Source organism: Sinocyclocheilus rhinocerous, unplaced genomic scaffold (genome assembly GCF_001515625.1).
Source record: "Sinocyclocheilus rhinocerous isolate Xijiao unplaced genomic scaffold, SAMN03320098_v1.1 scaffold374, whole genome shotgun sequence".
Taxonomy (NCBI): Eukaryota; Metazoa; Chordata; class Actinopteri; order Cypriniformes; family Cyprinidae; genus Sinocyclocheilus; species Sinocyclocheilus rhinocerous.
In genome coordinates this window covers 258,371-284,396 of record NW_015628519.1, presented here as the reverse complement: position 1 = coordinate 284,396, position 26,026 = coordinate 258,371, and the positions used below count along the sequence as shown (strand labels likewise).

The 26,026-nt window shown below is 38.3% G+C and overlaps 1 protein-coding gene and 1 long non-coding RNA gene across 2 annotated transcripts in view; one reads left to right on the top strand and one right to left on the bottom strand.

The window, feature by feature from the left end:
- Positions 1–22,145, bottom strand: part of LOC107737876 (netrin receptor UNC5D-like) — a 206,349-nt gene extending 184,204 nt beyond the window's left edge. The window contains exon 1 of the mRNA XM_016549517.1: positions 21,642–22,145. Within this exon, the coding sequence (XP_016405003.1) occupies positions 21,642–21,732 (91 nt within the window). The 5' untranslated portion in view covers positions 21,733–22,145. The remainder of the gene's footprint in view (positions 1–21,641) is intronic.
- A 214-nt stretch (positions 22,146–22,359) lies between these two features.
- LOC107737883 (uncharacterized) overlaps positions 22,360–26,026 on the top strand; it is a 5,019-nt gene continuing 1,352 nt past the window's right edge. The window contains exons 1-2 of the long non-coding RNA XR_001639839.1: positions 22,360–22,593; positions 22,687–22,750. This is a non-coding gene — a long non-coding RNA (uncharacterized LOC107737883). The remainder of the gene's footprint in view (positions 22,594–22,686; positions 22,751–26,026) is intronic.

Below are 26,026 nucleotides of genomic sequence, written 5' to 3'. Positions count from 1 at the left end.
ACGAGAGAGAGAGAGAGAGAGAGAGAGAGAGAGACGAATGGAGAGGTACCGAACCAAGGAAGTGAAAGTCAGAAAGAGACGCAGGCCTCCAGGCGATGCTTGTTCCTTATCCAAAAGAAAGACAAAGAGCAAAATGGAAGGATGATGTGAGAAGAAAGAGCTGGTGGGTGTGCTGGGGGTGGAGGTCTGGAAAGGCACGTGGTGGGACGTCCTCAGGAGAGATGTGCGATAAACACCAAGAGTAGATCACGCACTGACATTTTGGCTTTGACCTTCATAACCTCCACCCAACACTCGTATGTGATGTTGTTTTCCTATCCCTCCTCCTCATCTTCCTCCAGTCTTGGCTCAGAAATGGTCTTTAGATAAGCTCATGCCCAAGAAATTAACACACAAAAAAAACATTAAAAATACAAATGAAAGTCAAATATCAGTTTATATCTGCTAGCAAACACAAAAAGCATAAATGTTTCAATAGTTCACCATTACTCCAGTCTCCTCCAACCAGAGGCAACGTGGATAGTAAGATAAGCCTTCTCCCATGTCTGCACTAATGGGCAGTGAAACATCAGGCCAGATTCATTACAATTCATGCCAATCTTGGCACATATGAGTGGACCTGTAATGAGGGGGAGTAGAGAAGGGAATCGAAAAGAAAAATAAAACAAAAAACACAATCTATTCCATATTCTGTAGCCAGGACCGTGTCTGTATGAGGCCAAATAGACAGATTAGAGTAGCAAAATAAATAGAAGCTTGTGTATGATGAGAGACCATCGATCTCCACATAAAAATAACAACATCTCAGCTCCGCACCTGACACTGGAGGGCCGAACAGCTGATGAAAATCAATATGGTGGTTCAGGGATTGACCACAAGAACGACACAGTGTGTTCGATGGAGAAAGAGTGATGCAGCACTTATGATAATCTATCAGCAGTGAAACACACACAATTTCAAGTGTGATAAGAGTTTTAAAATAAAAAGATACACATAAATAGTCAGTATACTTACAAATGTACAATGCTGGTCATGTGCTGGTCCTATGCTGGTTAGCTCCTGCTCAGGACCAGCATGAAACCAGTTTAAATCAGCTCATGACCAACTAAGCACCAGCTTAAACCAGCTCAAACCAGCTGCCATGCATCAAAACATACCTAAACAGTATATACTGTTTTTTTTCAATAGGGAATGGTTAGCAAATAGCACATAAGCTACAGACAAGCAGTCCCATAGGAAATCAACATTTTGAGTGTTTCCTCATGGAAATACAGCGGTCAGGTGGTACAAGAGTTCTACCAGAACATGAATGCTTTTTACAAGTTACCATGTATAAAAATAAATAATCTAATAGGGTTAAACAGGTTAGAATAGTATTAATTTCTACTTTTCTTTAAATTATTCTGGTTTGCAATGGTCTAAGCAAGTATGTAAAAACTAAGACTAAGAAAGTATGTAAATAAATTAATAAATAATCAAAGGATTTAAGGACAAGCTCACTGCTGGTGAAGACTCAGGCGTGCATATGTCTCTCCGTGTTTTCTGCCTGATGGTGTCCTCAGAGAATAGGCTATAACGTGCAAACATTACTTCACAAATGATTCAAATGCAGAATATTAGGAATTGGTTCCCATACACATACACCAACATTAGGAAAATGTTTAAAGATTTTTTTTTTTTGATTACATTAAACAAACATTCCCAAAACATTGCATTGATTATTTTATTTATTTATTTTTTGGTGTGTTACAACCTTAAAAGGACTTAAACTGAATGTTAAATAATGGCTATTTTTAGGTTTTTGTTTTTCATAACCATAAATGAACCTTCCAATAAAAAGAGTTCACCTGAAAATTGCTGACAAGTCTTTGGGGGGCATCATTTTAGAGAGAGGAAGCAGTGCAAGTCTGGTGGAAGCTAGGAAACGGCTAGTAATTGAATATAGCACCTTTCCCTATAAGGGCACATTCACTTGCTGTGTTCAAACAAGCCATGAACAAAGACAACATGGTAGACCCAACACACAGCATCACAGTCAGATCCCCTGATCTTGAAGAGTTCAGAGAGACAGAGACCACTGTCTGCCAATGAGCTTGGTAATTAGCACCACATGGAAGGATGCTGACCTTTCTATGCTGCAGGGCTGTCTGGATTTCAAGGTAAAACAAGCAGTGAGCCATCACAAAATGTTTATCAGGACATTTATTCTTAGACCGCTCTTAAAGGTTACAAAACTGAGCCGTCAAACAGCATGTTCATCACTTTCCTCCCTAAAACCAAACTGTGAGCAAGGAGAATTGCCACAAATAAAGACTCTTCATGAGATCAGGGAATGGAAATGTGGGATTGGTGTAGAGGAAGTGAAGCCAAACATCATAATCAACCAAGCTTACTTGAAGGTTGGAGTGGCTGTGCAACGTTAGCTAGGACTGCCATGCTGCTGCATGCAAATACAGAACATTTCCTTTATGTTACACTACGGTTCTCATTTGTTTTTGGGAACAAATTCATAAATATTCTTTTTAGGATTTGTTTGCTTAATATTTTTTTTTATTTGGTTATAATTATTCTCTAGTAACTTTCCCAGAACATTTACAGATGTTAGAAAACAATGACTGATCAGTGTTACAGATGACAAGCTGTGACCTCATACCTAGCCATCAATTGCTATTTTCAAGAGGTTTAGCTGTCTTTTAGCTGAAATGTCTAATAAACATTTCTCCCCAAAAACACTGCATCTAAATATTCTTTTTAGGATTTGTTTGCTTAATATTTTTTTTTATTTGGTTATAATTATTCTCTAGTAACTTTCCCAGAACATTTACAGATGTTAGAAAACAATGACTGATCAGTGTTACAGATGACAAGCTGTAACCTCATACCTAGCCATCAATTGCTATTTTCAAGAGGTTTAGCTGTCTTTTAGCTGAAATGTCTAACAAACATTTCTCCCCAAAAACACTGCATCACCTCAGAGAAGGTTATTCCAATAAATAATAAATGAAAAAACTGAAAGGTGCATTTGGAGATGGAAAAAGTAGTATAATAGACTTTGGCCAGATGTGAGCTAAAAACCCTCCTAAGTACTTCAAGTTCTCACCAAGATGCTTGAGGCAAGCTTTTGAGAACTACTGCCTGAGGTACAACATGGTGTTAAACTAACCTTTGGTTAAAGGTCTTGAAAATACAATGTAGGAACAAACCTCACGTGGCTTGTCCAGATTTATCAAAGGTGAACATTGTCAAAGTCAACAAAGTCAATTTTCAAGCAAGCCAGGGCCCTGTACCTTCTTGGCTCTGTCAAGGATAGCCTACGGACCAAAATGTTAAATGGGATTTGAAACTTCTACATGCATTTACATTTCTGACACTGCATTAATTTCATTCTCTGCCTCTTTTTCTCTTTAAATATTTATAATGCTAAGCCAGCCAGCTAAAGGCTTCAAACCAATAACCTAATGGTCCTGTTGCTGTGGCATGTTCCAGGGGCTGTGGATATAACCACTCTGACATGTAAGAAATATGAATGATGCACAGCTTGTGAGATCCATTTCATTTTTTTATTTGGTTATAATTATTCTCTAGTAACTTTCCCAGAACATTTACAGATGTTAGAAAACAATGACTGATCAGTGTTACAGATGACAAGCTGTAACCTCATACCTAGCCATCAATTGCTATTTTCAAGAGGTTTAGCTGTCTTTTAGCTGAAATGTCTAATAAACATTTCTCCCCAAAAACACTGCATCACCTCAGAGAAGGTTATTCCAATAAATAATAAATGAAAAAACTGAAAGGTGCATTTGGAGATGGAAAAAGTAGTATAATAGACTTTGGCCAGATGTGAGCTAAAAACCCTCCTAAGTACTTCAAGTTCTCACCAAGATGCTTGAGGCAAGCTTTTGAGAACTACTGCCTGAGGTACAACATGGTGTTAAACTAACCTTTGGTTAAAGGTCTTGAAAATACAATGTAGGAACAAACCTCACGTGGCTTGTCCAGATTTATCAAAGGTGAACATTGTCAAAGTCAACAAAGTCAATTTTCAAGCAAGCCAGGGCCCTGTACCTTCTTGGCTCTGTCAAGGATAGCCTACGGACCAAAATGTTAAATGGGATTTGAAACTTCTACATGCATTTACATTTCTGACACTGCATTAATTTCATTCTCTGCCTCTTTTTCTCTTTAAATATTTATAATGCTAAGCCAGCCAGCTAAAGGCTTCAAACCAATAACCTAATGGTCCTGTTGCTGTGGCATGTTCCAGGGGCTGTGGATATAACCACTCTGACATGTAAGAAATATGAATGATGCACAGCTTGTGAGATCCATTTCAGTGGCCGAGTCGGCAGCCTGTGAGATCTGTGAGTGCTAACAGGCTAAAACACACCCTGATGAGAGCAAGAAACAAGCTGGCACAGATTAAAGTATTACACTACAAAGACAGCATCAATTACCAAAGGCCTCACCCAAAGACCTTAAAGCCCCCAACACAAGAGCTGCTCACCACCCCTACGGCACTAATCAGGCTTTAATCAGACCTTAACTAATTACTGTTTCATCCGTGTATATCGTGAGGAACAGCTAACAGCCTCTTTCCCCATTACATTTAAATTGGTCTGTTTTGGATACTACAACTCCGAACAATTTAAGGGCTGAAAACTCCTTACAGAACAAAAGAGGTTCATTAAGGATGAAGGCAAATGGATGGCAAATACTAAGTGAAGGATGATCTGCGAGGCGAGAGGAGTAGTCATAGGACACTGAAGTTTGTGATTGCTCAATGTCATTCTAACAGCAAGAGGCTCCTTTTCAATTCATGAGTGTGAATTTGAACTGAATTGGCCACACAGGAAGTTAAACTGGAATTTGAATTGGAATGACAGGAAGAGGAATCTATCTCTTTAAATCTTCAACTACTGAGCACCCTAGTTAGCCTTGGCCTAGTATGCAAGGAGGAACTGAGAGGACAGGGATTGAGTAAGTTTGAGCAAAGTTTTAAACTGGAAAGCATTCTGGTCCCATCTCATATTTAGCTTTCTTCTCATAATACCCCCCTCTAAAACTTCAAGGGGTCCGACACGGCAAGCAGTCCACCTGGGGAGAGACCCCGGAAGATCAAAGGTCTCTTCAACATACCAGGGCTCAGTCTCTGAGCGTACGAGCTGAGTATTCAAGGCAGAATACCACAGAAACCTGGGGAGCTATGGCACTTCCCCAGTTCCCAGCACTCATTCCAGAAACACTATAGAGAGGCTAATGCAGAGCTACCAGTAGATGATGAGGAAGGATGGAGGGAAAAGACAGATAGTTGGAGGGAGGAGATGAAAAGAGAGAGTGAGAAATGATGGAGTAAATCAAGGTATGGTAGGATGTATCAAAGCTTGTTTTTAGATGCTCCCGAAAGTTCTTCCAGAAAACTTCTAATGTAGACTTTTTGCAGATTCAATTCTCACATGTTCTAGTAATTAGGTTTGTCACTTATGGCTTGTTTCTACTGAGCGGTACGGATCCACTTTTTTGGGACCCTTCCGTTGGGGTGCCTAGCACAGTAGTGTGGTACCTAAAGGGTGGAGCTAGACTCACTGCAGAATGATGATTGGTTGACAGAGAATCATCACTTGCATGTGCTAAAATGGAATGAAGCATCTCCTTCACTTGTTCCGCCATGCTGCTTATGCATGTTGGGCTTGTTTACATAATTTTATATTTTCACACACAGATGTCGCGCTTTCTTCTTCTAGCAAGAATTACTTTGATTGCTTCAAAGTAAGTAAGGGGTCTATTGATGGTGGAAACGCAAGTCGGATCTAGGTGTACCGTCCCGACTCGTACCGTACTGTACTATACTGACCCATACCGCTCGGTGGAAATGAGCCATTAAATTCATGAGGACTAGGATGAAAATAGACCATTCAGAATTTAACTGAGAATGACTTTCACAATCCAAATCAATTCCCAAATTTGAATTAAGATGCAGAATTTAACTTTGAATGTAAATGTAAAATTGGAATTTAAATTAATCCAAATTCAAAGAAATGTGTATAAAACTGTTGAATGGTAAAGCAAAGTTGTCAAATCTAAGTTTTTTTAAAAAAGAAAAAATTTGAAGTTTATATGCCAGATAGAATAAAAGAATGAAACAGAGAACGAGCACAATAATTACAATGATAGATGGAGCTACACACAGATCTATATACAGAATAACTGACAGACATAGTCCAATATATAGAAGGGTAGACAGAACTATAGAGAGAACGACAAATAGAATGATCTAAGGGTAAAACGAGATAGAACGACAAACAACAGATAGATACACTGACATAAAGATAGACACTACTACTTCCTGTGTTTTGTGGTTAGTTTTAATTTAAATGCCATGACGACAACCCTGCCACTACTGATACAACCAAATTATCTTGGTTTGGCACTGTTGCTGTCAGTCCAGAGTTGCTGGCATTCCTCAACAAGCAATTACAGGAACATGTTCACTTTACAATTTTCCACATTATGTCAGAGGCCATCCAGCCCAATCTAACTTTTGCCTAGGTAAACTTTTACTAAAGGACAACACTTTACAATTTTCCACATTATGTCAGAGGCCATCCAGCCCAATCTAACTTTTGCCTAGGTAAACTTTTATCAGACAACTTCCTGACCTCTTCTCTCAGGCAAAAAAAAAAAAAATGCCGGCCGAAGGGAAACGAAGCAATGCAGCCTTACAGTAGCAGACACCTGGAGCGGGGTCACGTCTCTCACCTTCCATACTACAGAGATGCACTGCGGCAGCTCACTCGATTCTAATGACATTACCGAAGTGGTTTTGGCCATGCTGTGTGCCTCTGACATTTAAATTGACTCTGTAAATTGCATCGCCGTGATGCGGAATGAGACGAGCTATGGGCAGTATTGACTTCTCTACAGCTGAGGAAGCTTCATTTAAAACTAGAGAGATCTCAGACTCCGCATGGTCAGGATGGATTCATATGTGCCATTTCTGCCACACAAGGGGATCACAGACACTACGGTCGCCACTTTGTAATCAAGCTGATTAATTATTATTAGGCCTAGAGGCAGTATGATGTGTAAAGTAATCAAACATGGGCAAAATTGCAAGTGCCTGATATTTACAGAGACCAGTGATTATTATTCTTTTCTCTTTCTCTTAGCTTTTTTCCCCTAGATTGTTCGCCACAGGCATGGAATGTCACAGTAAGCTCTGATTTATAGATGCTATTATTTTACTCATCCAAAGGATACTTGTAATGGCCACTATTAGTCAGTTATAGGTGTGTTTTAATGGCCTGATGTGGTTAAGCTGAATTCTCGGCTGTGCGCTGGGGTCTATGAAGATGCGACGGCAGCCGCCGCAGTGTAATAACAGAGCAGCAGCCGGAGGGCTAGGTTTGACTGTGCCTGCACCGAGAGCAAAATGCCATAAAAACAGCAGTTTACCAGCAGGGCCGTGTGTAAACATTCATTCTTCTTAACTTGCACACATATACATATACATTTAAGGAGACGCATGCAGTGTGATTGAGAGCAGCAATCTTTATCTGCTCTCTGTTTTTCACTTCTCAGAATCAAAATTTATGAGCAAGCTATGTGCAAACCTGGAGGTGTCGTAACTGCGGTGTGTTCGGGAAAATGCTCATATTTACTTGTGTGTATATCTGCAGGATAAGCTATTACTGGGTTTTGTGTAGCTCCCAATGGGAGACAGTAACAAAGTATTTTTACTCTGTTCTTAAGTATTTTTCGTTCTTTTTTTATTTTATTTTGGGAAACTTTTAGTTTTACTCCAACATGTTCCAAAGCATATCTTGTGAAGAAATAAATCATGTTGCAGGTGCTAACAATCAAGCCAGTTCAAACCATCATGCCACAAAATGATGAGACAACTAATGCCATTTGTCATCTTAATGAATGTAAAACATTTGAGTAGAAATTATTTATAATTTACCTGTATATTATTTTAAAGGATTTAAAAAAAAAAATCCCAATACAATGTACAAATCAATCAGCCTAGCAAACACTATATAATACACAAACAAGACAAAATAAGACAAACACTAATATAATATAGTATAATATAATATAATACAATATATAGTATGACTACTGCCAACATAGAAATAAATACATTATTTTATTTACACAAATTTTTATCATTTAAATGTATATAATTTTATTTTATTTCTCGATAAGGCTCAATAGGAAGCGTAAAAATAGAAAAACATAATACATATTTTATTTAATAAAATAGTACACTATTTTATTTATATTTATATAATTTATATTTATAAAAATATTAAATTACATTTTTTCATTTAAAGTAAATACACGTATTTGAATAAAACAAGCATGAAAATATTCAATAAAAAATACCTAAGGTGCAAGATGGCTCCAGCTGCAAAATGAGAGAGCAATTCCATTGTTTAAAGGTAGTACCGGTTTCAGTTACCTGGACAAATGATCTGATATATAATGATATTATACATTGTTGCCATGGGTGACATGAATCTTAGGATGCCGCAATTAACCAATCAGAATCAAGTATTCCAGAGCACATTGTAATAAACCAATCCCTGATTGACAATCACTGGCTTATTAATAATGTTAGACTGAGCTCTAACCCATCTTATGTTCAAATTAAACACATGGTACCTTACCTCAAGTGCAATCTGTGTACCTCCTCCACCACTCGTAAGTCCTAAAGCAGGTACACATACACACAGGTACGCGCACACTCATACACACACCGCTCCAAAGATCTAGCTATGACAATATGACTAGACCAAAACACTTGAATGATGAGCAAAATGAGAAAAAGAGGGACGTTAAGTGCTCATTAAAGTATCTACAGGGTAAGACAGACAGTGGGAACTCAGGACTCTATGTGTTGCCGGAATCTGAGAGCGAGATAATTGGCCATTATGACAGTGGACGGCATGTCATTACCTTTTCATTATCTGGCCTCCTCTCTTCCCAGGATTGCCCTGCACTACTGAGCAAGAAAAAGACGCCATTAACGTAATGTGGAATTAAGAGAGGCGAAGAAGAGCAGGACGGATAGGGCACGCACATACAGGCACACACACTCTACTCGCATACCCATCATTCTCTCCTTAAATGGAGCTGAGAGCGCGAGAGCAGAGTGACACCAATTTAAAATCTTCAGCGATCAAATGAGGAGAGGGATGGAAAAGGCACGTGTGTGGGTGGATTTGTGTATTCATATCAGTGTATACGTGTGTCTGTTTTCACACAGACATTCTTACAAGCGCATCTCTCTCCGAAAATGCCATTAGATGGAGTGAAATGCAGCAGAACCCCTGGGAAATAGATAAAGAGGTGCACAAACAGATAAAGTTATGAGTTTTATGGGAAGGTTCAAAGACAGGCTGCTACAGCATTGTCAAAACTCATCTATGCCGTCTTGGATCATGTATGTCAAGTCAATTTCCAAAACATTACTCACCAAAAGCATTTTGCAACCGACGCTCCAGAAGATGCAGCGAAATATGGGGTTCTGTTACATAACGAATACTCACTCACAACTTGTCGTTTAGCAAACGCGCTTTATCTAAACTGACTTACAGAACACTAATTGCAAGGAACGTCCTATTAGAGCAATCTAAGGTTGAAGACCTTGTTGAAAAGCACTACAGTACTGTCAGGGATTCATCACAGTCACTGCAGTCACCAGTTCCAACTTCAGAACTACATTTTTTAATATTGTGATTGGTTATGGAGACATTTTGGGTGGTGCCTTGCGGTCAAATTATGTAAATGTAATGGAACAGAAAGCAAGGTCCTCAGGATTATTATTTTTTTTTTTTTATTTATTTTTTTTTTTATGAGAATTGCATTTACTTGTCAACGCCGGTAGCCTAGTGGACAAGTGCGCAAACATATAACGCCGTTGTGTTACGGGCGTCCCGAGTTCGAATCCCCACTCATGGACCTTTCCCGATCCCACCCCCCTCTCTCTCCCACGTTGCTTCCTGTCTGCTCTCCACTGTTGTATCACAAAGGCAAAACACCAACAAAAAAAAAAAATTACATTTTATTTAGACGCAGAATGTCTTTATGATCACATCAAACAGGAGTCTTTCGGATGCACATTCCACTTCGCCTCAGTGACAGGCACTAGTCAAACAAGTGCAGAAACTTTGCTTCAACGTTAATTTGAAGATTTTATGTGAAATTGTTGCATTATAAAAGTAGGCCTATATTTAAAAACTTCAATGATAGGTGGGATTAATCGCGATTAATTGTAATTTCAGAAAAAATTTGTGATTTTTTTTTATTTTTTTTTTTATTGATTGACAGCACTGATATAAATAAATATATACGTACACACACTTATTTAATATGAAATGTGTAAATTCTCTAGCGTGTTTATAAGCAAGTTTTGCTCAATGTGGCAGACGCACTGACATAATATGGTAATTAGCAACATTTGCTAATGTAGCATCTAGGTTTTCCATCTCTAGTCAGATCTCTACCCACATCCTGTTCACACATTCCTTGGAACATCTCTATAAATAACCTTTTAATTGATGCAATTGATTGCTTTTTGTCATGACGAGGGGAAACATCTTATGGTTTGCTGGTGGAATAAACAATCAGTAGTGTTCACTCATTGTGTTCAGTAAATCGTGGACTGTGAGGAGCATCATTAGGTTGTTCTGAATTAATGGGCACTGGTGAAGATGCTTATTGGGGGACTAGATTAGACTGGAGTCCACACAGTCAAATTATAGCCCGATTATAGATTCAGTTTGGACCGGAAGTGTGCAGCAGAGGCTCAGAGCTGAGAGACGTACGGCTGCGTTTAATTGGTCCCTGATGCAAACCGACTTTAGGAAACAAAGGAAGTGTGAAAGAGACCAGGGAAAAGAGAGGAAGACAGAAAAGAGAGAGGTCTCCAAACTAGAAGAAAACAACAAAAAGAAGCCAGGGGGAAGAGTGTGGGTGAGCATGATTCCTCTCTAATGTCTTCTGCTGTAGCTCCCCGCAATCGATTCTTCCAGTCTATTACTTTCAACTCACTCTCGCTTGCTCCAACCCTTTTTCTCTTTCTCTTCATTTTTGGGTCTCTTGCTTTTCTTTTATAAAGATCAAAATCAGTGTGGTTGTTTTGGGTGAAGTATCTGAGAGGGGGAAAAAAAGAAAAAGCGAGAAGAGCGAGACAAAGAGATGACAGAGAAGAGCAAATGCACTGCAAGACCTTACGGATTCAATTACATGTTTTGTGGAGATTCTCAAAACATCTAAAAGGTCATTCTGAAAGTAACAAGAGCAATACAGCTCAAAGATGTTGACAACATCAATCTATGAATAAGATTTGGAAATTGATCCCAAAACAGAACTTGTCTTTGATTCTTATAATGTTCCGAACACAACAAACTCAAGCAGAAACACGTACCTTGTTGCTAGAAGATGCGTGAAAAATTAAAGCAATTCTTTTTTAAAATCAGTTCAAAACATCAAACATGTTTGATATTTGATACATATCCAGAAGAGTCTTAACAGATTTGAAATCAGCATTTTTTTTTTTTCACCAAAAAAAGTTTAATTTAGATTCATTCATTGATTCGTTTGGTAACCCTTTCTGTACATATGTTATATCAATACACCAGTATGGAATAAACAATCAGTAGCACTCATTGTGTTTAGTAAATCGTATGACTGTGAGAAGCATCATTAGGTTGTTCTGAATTAATGGGCACTGGTGAAGATGCTTATTTGAGGACTAGATTAGACTGGAGTCCACAGTCAAATTATAGCCCGATTATAGATTCAGTTTGGACAGGAAGTGTGCAGCAGAGGCTCAGAGCTGAGAGACGTACGGCTGCGTTTAATTGGTCCCTGATGCAAACCGACTTTAGGAAACAAAGGAAGTGTGAAAGAGACCAGGGAAAAGAGAGGAAGACAGAAAAGAGAGAGGTCTCCAAACTAGAAGAAAACAACAAAAAGAAGCCAGGGGGAAGAGTGCGGGTGAGCATGATTCCTCTCTAATGTCTTCTGCTGTAGCTCCCCACAATCGATTCTTCCAGTCTATTACTTTCAACTCACTCTCGCTTGCTCCAACCCTTTTTCTCTTTCTCTTCATTTTTGGGTCTCTTGCTTTTCTTTTATAAAGATCAAAATCAGTGTGGTTGTTTTGGGTGAAGTATCTGAGAGGGGGAAAAAAAGAAAAAGCGAGAAGAGCGAGACAAAGAGATGACAGAGAAGAGCAAATGCACTGCAAGACCTTACGGATTCAATTACATGTTTTGTGGAGATTCTCAAAACATCTAAAAGGTCATTCTGAAAGTAACAAGAGCAATACAGCTCAAAGATGTTGACAACATCAATCTATGAATAAGATTTGGAAATTGATCCCAAAACAGAACTTGTCTTTGATTCTTATAATGTTCCGAACACAACAAACTCAAGCAGAAACACGTACCTTGTTGCTAGAAGATGCGTGAAAAATTAAAGCAATTATTTTTTAAAATCAGTTCAAAACATCAAACATGTTTGATATTCGATACATATCCAGAAGAGTCTTAACAGATTTGAAATCAGCATTTTTTTTTTCACCAAAAAAAGTTTAATTTAGATTCATTCATTGATTCGTTTGGTAACCCTTTCTGTACATATGTTATATCAATACACCAGTATGCACTGGCCATTGAATATCTTATAATATTATGAGCCACTGAATTACTCAAAAGATTCGTTCATGACTGAAACAGGCCTAATTTAAAATACACATTTAATTTTAAAAGGAAACATCAATATCTTTTGTCAATGGTATGCAGGCGTAAATTAAAGTCCATATTGCACTGTTCATTGCAAGAGCTCACCATCCCCGCACCTTTTTTCAAAAGAATTTTAAAAATTACTGTTTTGATTAATGTTAAATATTATTTTTTACTGTTAAATATTATGTTTTAGTATTTTGTTCTCCATAAAGATTCATTCTGATTTGGTGACTTTTTCTAGAGGTTATATCAATACATCTTTTTGCAAATGAGTGTGTCCTTAAATATTAATTAATAGAAAATGTCAATCTTTTGTCATACTGACATAAATTACAGCCCATTTTGCACTATTTATTGCAAGATCTCACCTTGAAAACTATAAGGATTTTTTCAATGTATTTTTTTTTTCAAATACATGCATGGAAGCAACCGTGATCATGAAAGGTTAAAACAACTGAAATCTCTGTCCGCATACAGACAGATTGTGAGCATGACAGGTTTCAAACACATTTCAAACTTTAACAGACCATCCAAGGTCACAGTGGCCTCGGGTGATGCAGGTGTGCTGTTTAGAAATGTAAAGAGTACACTAAACACGAACGTCTCTTCCTGCATTCGGTTTCCTTTGAAGCGTGCTACTGATGAAACCCCATCTCCCTCTTGCGTGCACACCGACTTAGACCTCTTACCAATCTGACAGCTGCGCAGAACAGAGTGAGCTACTACTGACGGCTATTTGACATGGAAGGCAACCTCATCACTCAGTTGTAAAAACTCTTATAAAATATGCATGATGAGCACTGCGGTGATACAGCCAGGTAGCCTGGGTACAACACTCAAAGAGCAGACTTCTGGCATAGAGAGAGAGAGAGAGACAGGTTATAATTATTACTGTTATTATTATTATTAATGGTGACAGAAATAGTGCTAAATGAACATTAAATTTTGTTAAATATATTTATGCATTTTATATCATAAAGGTTTCTTTGTTACTTCATTTTTAATACAATTATTTTATAAGTAAGATAGTAGTAACACATCAGTTAAGTCAAAGATACATCATTTTACATACAAACGTTATGCACATTTATTTACCAATTTAGTTATTAAAAATCAATACATTTTTATTAAAATAAAAATCAAGCTTTATTTTTAATATTATTTAAGTAACTGGCTGATGTAAAAATTGTACAATGTTTTTTCTAAAAAAATTCTAATGACATCACAACATTGATATTCATTGTGAGATTTACTAAAGATTACATTTGACGTTTAATATTATTAAAAATGATTATTGTTTTTAAAGACTAACTTTACAACTTTTGGGCATTAGATGATGGCAAAGGTAATCTAACTGCAAAAACGTGGGAAAATGAGAATGCACAATTTATTATCCAATAGTCACCAATGTCGGTAAGTACATAACAAAATACATAAATGGTACCAATATATCATATTTCCTTAGTTTAAGATATATCCCACATTAGCTAGTTTGTGCCCTGCCTACCTATCAACTGATTCAATCAGACTGAAAAATATAACACAAGAAGATATTTCTTCATAGCCTGCTGAAAATTTTTATTCCAAACAAACATCTACAGGAGAAAAAATGCTGTGCGCAAAGAGCATTTTTCTCTACTATACTCAAATGAGTTTGAGAAGACAATGTGCTTCTGAGAAACATTTGCAATGCCACAGTGGGAGGCACCCTGAAATCTAATGCAGAATATACTTTAAACCTACACTGAAGTTAAAAGGGCTGTAAAGAAAATTAACTACTTTTCATTGAGAGGAAAAACCGTGTACGAGAGAAGAAATTGTCTGTTTCTAGCTGGCTCTGCATTGTGAGTGTGAGTGTTTTTCACAAAACACCTGGTTTGTGCGGCTCTCCGGCTCTTTTACAAGCAGTGAGTCACAGAAGCGTGAAGTTCCAGTAGATTTTTGAGCACAATCATATATTTTTAGGGGTGTATTAATGTTTAACATGAGGATGAGAAATGTTTGAGGGAATTAATCTTGCCAGCGCTTCTGACTGGCGAAACAAGCATGCATAACCCAAAATCTAACCAGCATAAACCAACTTTTAACCAGCATCTTACAATTATAAACCAACATAAAGCAGCATCTAACAGCACAAACCAACCCCCAACTAGTAAACCTGCATTTAGCCAGCATACAAAATGTTCAACCAGCATAAACATGCATTTAACCAGCATAAAAAGTGTATAACCTACATTTAACCAGAATAAAAAGTGTCTAGGCCGCATAAACCTGCATTTATTATTTATTAACCAGGCTGGACTGGCATGGAAATTAATTCTGGTCTAAACTGGTCTTGTCCATCATGAAGGCCATTTCTAGAGCATTAAAGTAATGTATATACTCCAAAAAAAAAAAAAAAAGTAACTGATGTATTCTTTACACAGTACTCTCAGCAATGTCACACCACAGTTTCGCATTTCAAAGACAATGCATAAGATTCATGCATGGGGAAAAAAGGACATGCTTGTTCAACTGTCTTACTAGCTAGTTTTGCTTGCTCATGTCTCAGTGATCAATACTGCCCACGGGCCAATCAGAATACTGCTCAATGACAGTGCAGCCATCGCAACCGCTGAGATTAAATTGCATTATATTTTATTACAGACAACCTCTTACATCTCTGTCAATGTTGCAATTGATTATTAAAACATGAAATATTCATATTTGGGAGCGGTATCGATTTACATCAAAGAGACTTGTCGGATCATTTTTCAAATACAATGACCAATAGCAGACAACTGTCACAGTGGGGTAATGAGGGGAGAATACATTAAACTAGTTTGCATTTGTGTGATTACTGCATAGAGGTTGATTCATGTTATCCATCAAACAGCCATTACTGTGTGTGCGTGCATGTGTGTGTGCTTGTGCATTTGTGTGAGTGCTTGTTAATTTGTCATTATTGCATTGCCAACTGTAAAAATACGAATCAGCAAGATTCTGATTGGGTCAGAATGCTTTAATGATTGAAGCCAAACATTAACTTTCAATTTTCTAAAGGCAAACAGGTCAATGGGGCTATATAAACAAAATATATTAGTTAAATGTATTAAATAAAAAAATACTATATATTGTTGTTGTTATTATTATTAGATAATGCAGAGTACATAAAGTTCCATAAAAACGTACCATCATGTACAATTTTTTAATCACAAAACAAGATTTTTTCTAATTATATGTATCAACTTTAATGCAATTATCAAGGCAAGGCAAGGCAAGTTTATTTGTATAGCACATTTCATACACAATGGTAATTCAAAGTGCCTTACATAAAAGAAAATAAAAAAATTATCAATTTTTAGTTGTTAGACCCCTAGAGTCAAGGTATGCATTCACCTTGAGAACTTCATCTTTGTTTCCAAATGCAATGACTTCATTTTTTTCCTTGTTTAACTGAAGAAAGTTCTTGCACATCCAACTGTTAATTTCATCAATGCATTGGCAGAGGGAGTCAATGGGGCTGTAGTCATTTGGAGATAAGGCTAGGTAAATCTGGGTATCATCTGCATAGCTGTGATAGGCGATTTGGTTCTTTCTCATTATTTGACTTAGTGGGAGCATATACAGGCTAAACAAGAGCGGTGCAAGAATTGAGCCTTGTGGGACTAGGCTATATAATATTGTGGGACTAGGCTATATCACAATAACAAAAGCAGTCAAATGTCAAAAGAAATGACAGAAGCATTCAAAATGTACAATTTAATTTAATTTAAGTGGAGATATATGTTCCAATACTCCATTTAAAGTCAAAGAAAAAAAGTTACAAAAAACACAATTTTATTACTAAATAACCTTTTTTTTCCACAAAATCTGTAATTTTCTTTCGCTGTTTGTATATTAAAACATTCTCAGACGTAGCAGAAAACAACTAGATCATGTTTGCATTTTCTTCTGTCTCTGACCATAATTCTAACCTTATAATCAGGATTTGGCATATGATGCAGGGTGGTGTAGAAATAATAAAAAAGTGACATCTGAAAACTTCTTTCCCCTAATTTACTGCCTATCTATATTGTACTTATTTATAGTCTCTTTTTTTTCTTTTTTTCCCCTCCTTTCTCCTGAAAGAGAGTTCAGTTCTTCTTTATTTCGAGAAGAAAAAAAACTACAAAAATAGGAAAACCACTACAGGAAGAGGAAGTAAGGAGCACCTAGGAGAAATGATAATATGGAGGATAGTCCAGAACATTTAGAGCACCTGAAGAGGTCTGTGTGCATGCTGAAAGGGTAAATAGAGTTAGGGCAGAGGAAGAGAAAGGAAAGCACTCATACTCGAGAGTTCACGGTTAATGGTGCGAGTTATGCCTTTGTGGTGAAACCCAGGGTCAGTGGAGGAAGGACAGCAATCTCCAAGGCTCTTAATTCAGCACTCTCTCAAAAGCACTCTGAGGAGACACAAATGAAGATGGAGAAACGGAAAACAAGGCCACTCAGGGAAGGAACTGTAGTGTGGGCACGTGCCAGGAGAACTGAGTGGCAATACTTTCTACAAATATCCACATGGCTAAATGTAACAGCAAGGCAATGTAATGTTTTTGAGATGGCCATGCTTTATGCTTTCACAGTGAATTTGCTATTTTAGCCCATCAACCTCCCACAACCCAAGAGGGAAATAATGTTATTGGTATGTATCCAGGGCCTTTTTTGTCCATAAATAATGGAATTATTTAGCAGTTTTTCCTTCAATACTACCAACAAGCAGCACAGGTCACTGTGTCACAGTTTCTGTATAACAGTGAAACTTCAATGGACCTAAAAACATGAAGATACATTGTTATTTTGCTCCACATATTTCCATTTTAGTGGCTTAATGTGAGGAATATTCCACATATGTGTCACCACATGGAGTCCTGAAGGAAAAAACTTTAGGCATGCAAGATAAACATCAGATGGAAAATGTTCAGCTGAAGTAAAAGCTGTCAGAAGACACAAGATGTAGCAGTCAGTTAGGTTTTCTATATAGTGTTTGATTTGAATCACATCACTTTTGTCAACGCAGACCAAACTTCCAATTGGATAAACCATGTTGCAGTTAACAGCCAACATCACATTTGGCACTGATTAAGAGTTCATTTTGGACCCTGTACTGTATGTACCCAAAACTTCTGGCTTAAGGACCCGCATTTAGATACACCTGCATATTCTGACAGTATAGAGTGTGGGATGAGCAACACCAAAAGTACAACATCTAATTCCACCCCCAAGCACTCACAAGAAAATGATGCAAGCGAACACAAAAATCTCCAAACTCAGCCTCCCCCAGGATCTACCCCCGCTGCCCTCTTGTTATTGAAAATGCATGCGTTTACAAAGATCCTCCCTCCTTTTGACAAATTTATGAGTGCTTGAAAGATTAAACGTGACCTTTGTTGGGTTTTAGCGGTGAATGTTGCACATACGGATTATACAGCAAATCACAAACCTCTGAGGGAAATTACACATAAACACCTGTTCGCACATATGCATAAACACCGCACAGCAAAAAAAAAAGCTTCTTAGCCTTTACTGAAAAGCACAAAGGCTGGCGTTCCATGTTACAGCTATGGCAAATGACAAGAGGATTCCATCATCCTAACAAGCATCTTCTGATCCAGATCTGCTCCTGGTCCCTGAGGATGAGCAGATCTGCATCTCTCTCGCTCTCATAAATACTCTCCACCAACCAGGTTCATGACAAGTTCTCACAACATGGACAGGCTCCAAACATTTCTCTGGGGACATCACTGATGCATTCTGGGAAACGTATGCCTTGCGGTTACAGTACGAGATACTTGTGGACACTGCAATGCATCAACGTTAACAGACATCTTGTGAGTAGTCTAATATTCTATTGATGAATATACTTATGTCATATTGATGCATAAAAAAACTGAGTCATGTCCCATGTTGCAGATTCACATCACGGTTCTCCTTCATACGTGCGTAGATGTCAAAAAGTGACTACTGTGAGTACTGTGAGAGTCGGTCTAACGATACTGAATGATAAATTAAACATTGCTTATGTTCAGGTGGAACGTGCTGCCTTTATTCATAACTCATGCCATCAGAGAACCTCTCTGGAGACTTCAAAAGCTACTCGAGCTCATTATCATGTGCGCCTCTATCACTGAATCGGGCACAGTTACATCTCCATCTACTGCTGCCCAGGGCTACATTTCCATTCTGTGTCTCACATCAACTTTATGAAAAAAAACCCTACAATACATTAAAGACTGAATCGGGCACAGTTACATCTCCATCTACTGCTGCCCAGGGCTACATTTCCATTCTGTGTCTCACATCAACTTTATGAAAAAAAAAACCTACAATACATTAAAGGAAAATGACATTTAACGCTCTGACCACAGGCAATGTGGCAAATGCTGTAATAGTTTGGGTTTGTTTATGGTTTTCAATAACAACTTCCTTCTGACAGGTGCAGAGCATTTCTGATGTGAAACAATAGATGATGTCAGCGCTTGAGGCGGTGTAAGTGAACATGACAGATGATTGGATATTTTAATGACACGGTTTCATTTGCATATTAATGAATTCTCCCAATGAACCAACAAAGCGATATCTCAGAGAGGAACGGATATATCTTATGCAATACCTTCTTAATGCTGGTGAGGAGAACTCATTAATTATTAATGTTAGGCTGGTTTGAGCTGATTTCCATAGTTTAAGGAAAGAAGGAGGATCAAATCCCGAGGGCTAATTTGCTAATAGACTTGCAAATAGTTTATAATAAGGGACGATAGAATCAGGAGGTCAGATGTTGCGCAGCAGCAAACATCAGAGGACTTTTTGTTGCACAGTGAGAAAGAGCATTCTATATCAATCGATTAACAAAATCTGATGCAGATTCATAATTGAAGACTTAACTTTAAGATTTAACACTTTAAATGTGCCTTATCTTAATAAATCACCCAAATCAGCATATTAATGGATGATGAACTAAAAATCACCATTTCACAGAAATAAACCCCGAGAGAAAACAGCTAAGACAATCTCTTAGCCAGCCTCTATGAACAGATACACAAAGCGGATCTCAAAAGTGGCCCTTAGGGGTGCCTCAGGTAATAACAGCACTCCTGACTGATAACAAGACCATCAACCTCAAATTGCCCACTCCACAGCATCAGGTTTCTTTTTAAATGCTTTAATTCAGACACCACACATAATAATGTAAAACACATAAAGCACACTGGCAGTTAACAAAATTCTAATTGGACACTTGTTTATAAACATCCAATTAATCTATCTTGGTTGAACATCTTAATGATAGTTATTGTATTCAGAGTCTCTGTGCCCTGCCCACCTCTTTGCTAAGCATCAATGACTCTTAACATAAGATAATTGCTGCCTTGCTTCTGCTTTCGCTTACATGCAACATTAATCTTTGATAAAAGTGCAGAATTTATCATTTAAAAAGGAAATCTATGGACACGACACCAACATGTTATTTTCAGTCACAATTTCCAATACAATGTTCATACAATGTAAAAACAATCCTGTTCAAAATACAGCAAAGAAGAAACTGGCAGCTGTTATCAGAATCTCTTCATTATGATATATTTTATAGTCTGCAACTGTAAATGTGTGTGTGTGTGTGTGTGTGTGTGTGTGTGTGTAAATGATGTTTATCTGAAAGTGTAACAATGCAAACATGTTTTCTGTAAGGGGTAGGTTTAAAGTTAGGGGATAGAAAATATCGTTTGTTCAGTATAAAAGTAATAGAAGTACAGTCGATCGCCAGGAGCAGGGTTGGGCACCCCTGGTGTAGGGCAATAGAATATACGGTCTGTACAGTAGAAAAACCATTACGCCTATGGGATGTCCCCACTTTTCACAAAAACAAACCTGTGTGTGTGTGTGTGTGTGTGTGTGTGTGTGTGTTTAATGCTAATATGCCAACCTACCTCAACAACTCAAATCTGCTTCATAACTTAAAATGTACTGTCAACCATAATAATAAAAAATAATACATGAGATAAAATGTCACCTGATCAGTAAAATTCCCATGAACCACACAGTGTTATTCACACAAAATACCACAAAAGAGACACATATGACACTAAAATAATGATAACATCACTAAATAAATCAATCAATAAATACTAATGCTTAAAGCTCAAAGTGACTTTTTACTTCCAAATCTGTAATATTTTAAAGTAAAGGTACATTTAAAATACGTCGTACTTAAGTACGCACATAATTCACAAGTACTTTATGAAGCTGCTTGTAATTTAAGCAATAATAAATAAATAACGTGTACACTGTAAATAAAAGTGTTACGCGATTTTCAATCAAGAACACGACGGCTGAAGAACAAGCATCAGAATCTGATGGAAAACCGCCTTTTGTGCCTGTTGCGCTGCGCACCTCATGGCACGCACGCTTGACATTCTCACTCCAATAAACACAAGCTTCATGCAAACCGAATTGATTACAAGGTTTCCAGTGGAGACTGCTGAGCATTTCATGTTTTTGCAGACATTTACAAAATACGTCGCGCGCAAATGTTTTTGTGCACTGGCACTCGCTTCTATCTATTGTCGCTTCTGCCTATTCAAGCGTTTGCCACAGTGATGAGATTGAAAAGCATTACTTTTACATGCGTGTAGGTAGTTTTACGCGAATTAGCACCTACTACACATGCTTCATAGCAAAGCCCCACTGATAGTGGAACAGTCGTGCCTTGCATTGGAAAACCCTAATATACTGTCATTATTGAGCATCGCTCAGTGCATTCGTATTCATTCATACAGCGAAGATTCAGAGTCCACGAACTCTCCAAAACGGCTAAATGTGGGGGGAAAGTCTATCGTTAGGCTTACGTAAACAGTTAAGTTATCTTACCTCTAGCCATCGCATAGGGCAGCAGGAGAACCAGGACCGCGAGGAAGCCAAAACAGGAGTACCGTCCCTTCATCCCAAAGCGTCCCATCATCACTGCGCTTCTCTCCTGCGTCCCCAACTAAACCGGGGAGCCGCTCACATGTACCGCTCTCATGCATGTGCCGTGCGTTCTCATGGCTTCAGTAACAGGTCCCTCCCGTAACGATAAACCCGAAGTTCTGCGTGAATCTCTCTCATCCGCGCGCTGAGTGAGTGTCTCGCGCATCCGTGAGACTGGAATAATGAAGCCGGTGCGCGCTGGCCAATAGCGGAGGGTGATTGAGGGCGGAGGGAACGCAGCGGCTGTCCTTCACCCTGCTGCTCGGATGCGCTGCAAAGTGACCAGATGTGCCTGAGTAAGAGATGATACATGAGCATACATGTCAGATGTCGGCTAAATTCGAGATGACATATGAACAGCTGGTTGTGTTACACTGATTTCATCACAGATCGTGTCGGGCTCCTGGGGGCCACTGGGATGAGAGCAACGCTGTGCACACACCGGAGCAGAGGCGGTGGCGTCTCTCGTGCGTAATCTGCGCCATCGCATAGGGCAGCAGGAGAACCAGGACCGCGAGGAAGCCAAAGCAGGAGTATCGTCCCTTCTTCCCAAAGCGTCCCATCATCTCTGCGCTTCTCTCCTGCGTCCCCAACTAAACCGGGGAGCCGCTCGCATGTGCCGCGCGTTCCCGTGGCTTCAGTAACAGGTCCCTCCCGTAGCGATAAACCCGAAGTTCTGCGTGAATCTCTCTCATCCGCGCGCTGAGTGCGTGTCTCGCGCATCCGTGAGACTGGAATAATGAAGCCGGTGCGCGCTGGCCAATAGCGGAGGGTGATTGAGGGCGGAGGGAGCGCAGCGGCTGTCCGTCACCCTGCTGCTCGGATGCGCTGCGAAGTGACCAGATGTGCCTGAGTAAGAGATGATACATGAGCATACATGTCAGATGTCGGCTAAATTCGAGATGACATATGAACAGCTGGTTGTGTTACACTGATTTCATCACAGATCGTGTCGGGCTCCTGGGGGCCACTGGGATGAGAGCAACGCTGTGCACACCGGAGCAGAGGAGGTGGCGTCTCTCGTGCGTAATCTGCGTGGAAGAAGAATGGATGTTTAATGAGCACGAGTGTTGTCGTACTTAAGTCTGTAAACAAGTAATTTGTGTCGAGTAATTTACATTTCAGACAGTAATTAGCCAGTTTGTATGTATGTTTGGTCTCCACATAGCCTATGAAAAATGTTTCAAATAAGCCAAACGTCAAGCTGTGTCATGCGGAAGAATGGATGTTTAAGTAACATCACTTGAGCGAGAGTGCTGTTGCACTTAAGTCCATAAACAAGTAACCGCTATGGAGTAATTTTCATTTCAGATAACAATTAGCCAGTTCGTATATTTTGTCTCTCTCCAACGAAGAAAAATATTTCGAATAAGCCAAACCGCCCAAATAAATGTGTCGCACAGACTAAAAGCCGGTGTGGAATCCCTTATGAGTGGAACAGACTCGGCCATTTCCCGTCCCTGCTTAGAGTTCTGCAATCAGTGGATGTCATCTTTTCAGACCGATGAGCTTTGTAAAAATCGACGCGTTTCAGAAAGGCAGGGCATAGAGGAGAAACAATAATGTACAGTATGTGGAAAATAATGTGTTTTTTGAACCTTAAACCGCATAAACACATTTCATTACACCAAATACACCAAATAATGTTCTTTTTAGCAACATCATATGACCCCTTTAAGAATGAGAAAACATTTGCTCTTCAATTTGAGTTGTCTGTTGTATTAAAAAATAATAATAATAAAAATAATACATGCCTTGGTAATGTGGACATTAATTATTGAAAGGCTATTACAGTTTGAGGTCACACTTTACAGTGATCGTGTTACTGTGTATATAATTAACTACAAGCACGCTAATTATGTTAATATAAATAATGGTAATTAAAAGCTGCTTGTAATCACACATCGTTTTATTACTAAAGAATGTAAGTGAATATTCAAGTCTAGGGGGACCATATGTAAAAGCTTAAGAATAAATAACTGAATATAGTCAGGCTGGTTTATATATATTTTTATAATACATGTAAACATGTTCATTGAAACGTGTTACCTGTGATATACTGAAGTCTTTTTTCGACAATTTACATTTAAAAAAAACATAGCTAAACATCTCCAATGTGCAATTCTGCAAGCGTAATTGCAAATGTCCCTGCCATAAACCCTAATCTCTGAGGATTTTCTTTCCAGTGATAATTTAGTGCGCTCGGATTTGATTTTGATCTGGTCACACTTTCATCCATAATTATTTAGACTCCAAATATAAATTTGACATTTAATTATAAGACTGCAGCTGATCCTCTCTTCTAAACTGACTGGAAGTATTTTCCCAATGGAATTCCTGCACGCATTTAGAGGGCTGGATTGTGATGGCTGTCAAAAATCTTTAACAGCTCGATTCAACCACCACAGGACAGAGATCTGAAAATTTTTTCAGCCAGTTCAGAAGATTAACACCATATTTCAATGGCATAATATCAAAAAGTATCTGTCTCTCTTGTAACAAGACTGAAATAGATGGTTAGAATCCAATAATGATGCTGATTAAACATGACTCCCTACAGCAATGAATTAAGGGCATGATATTCATAGTGATGTAGACTAGAGGGCCACGATGGGACCCCAAGTTGAGATTACAGTACATTTGGGAGAGACGACCGAAAGAAAAAGCCTGACACACCACCTCACTGCTGCACTTCAAGGCTATTCCCATCCTGTCATACACAGTGCTAGCTCCTCTAATAGCACCCACTGAGAAAAAGCATCGACACCTAAAGCCCTTGTTAATATGCAATTTGTCCCACTGTGGCCTGATTACTCTGTGCGCATGTGTGTGCTTGTGTGTTTGACCTTGCCTGATGGGGTTAAATGTTTAACAGGCTTTGCGCAACAGACATGATGATGCTTTAAATATCTCAAAGCTCTATAAAAGCGACACCATGGCCTCTTTTCCCTCAGGACAAGAGACAAAAGTCACAGTTGTCCTTTTAATAGGCAGTGTCTACAGAGGACTCCATCGGGGGGAATGAGACTGAATATTTGTATGGTCCATTAGCTGTCCTCTAAAATTGAGATAGTGAAAAGCAAACATCAAGAGCAGGCACTTATGGGCCATCTAGTGTTGCTATGGTTTCCTGATTTATTTCAAGGGGTTAAATTGGACTGAAAAAAAAAAAAGACAGTTGTGCTCATGCGACACCATGGCCTCTTTTCCCTCAGGACAAGAGACAAAAGTCACAGTTGTCCTTTTAATAGGCAGTGTCTACAGAGGACTCCATCGGGGGGAATGAGACTGAATATTTGTATGGTCCATTAGCTGTCCTCTAAAAATGAGATAGTGAAAAGCAAACATCAAGAGCAGGCACTTATGGGCCATCTAGTGTTGCTATGGTTTCCTGATTTATTTCCAGGGGTTAAATTGGACTGAAAAAAAAAAAAGACAGTTGTGCTCATAAGTTTACATACCCCTTGCAGAATGTGCAAAATGTTAATAATCGAAACATAATAAGAGAGATCATGAAAATTGCATGTTCTTTTTTATTTAGTACTGTTCTGAATAAGCTATTTCATATAACAGATGTTCATATACTCCACAAGACAAAATAATAACTGAATTTATAAAAGTGACCCCATTCAAAAGTTTACATACCCTTGAATCTCAATACTATGTGTCATTTCCTGGATGATCCACGACTGTTTTTATACTTTGTGATAGTTGTTCATGAGTCCCTTGTTGGTCCTGAGCAGGTCAACTGCCTGCTGTTCTTCAGAAAAATCCTCCAGCTCCTGCACATTCTTTGGTTTTCCAGCATCTTCTCTATATTTGAACCCTTTCTAACATTGACTGTATGATTTTGAGAACACTGAGGACAACTGAGGGACTCATGCATAACTATTACAAACGGTGAAAACTAGGGATGTAACGATTCACTCAACTCACGATTCGATTCGATTCACAATTTTGATTTCACGATTCGATTCGATTCACGGTTTTTTTTTTTTACAAAATGAGATTTAAGACAAATTATAAATTAAATGCGTCCTTTTATTATTGCTTGGACAAAATACTGTACGTTTCTTTGTGAAATTGAAATATAACACTATAATAATATACTAATATAGCACTTGTAAATTATTGCTCTTTTGTTGGTTTTGATTGCTTCTATTGTCCTCATTTGTTAGTCGCCTTAGATAAAAGTGTTTGCTAAATAACAAAATTTAAATATAATGTAAATGTAAATAACAAAACTAAATTGAAATTTTAAAACAAGCCCCAAATCAAATAAATAA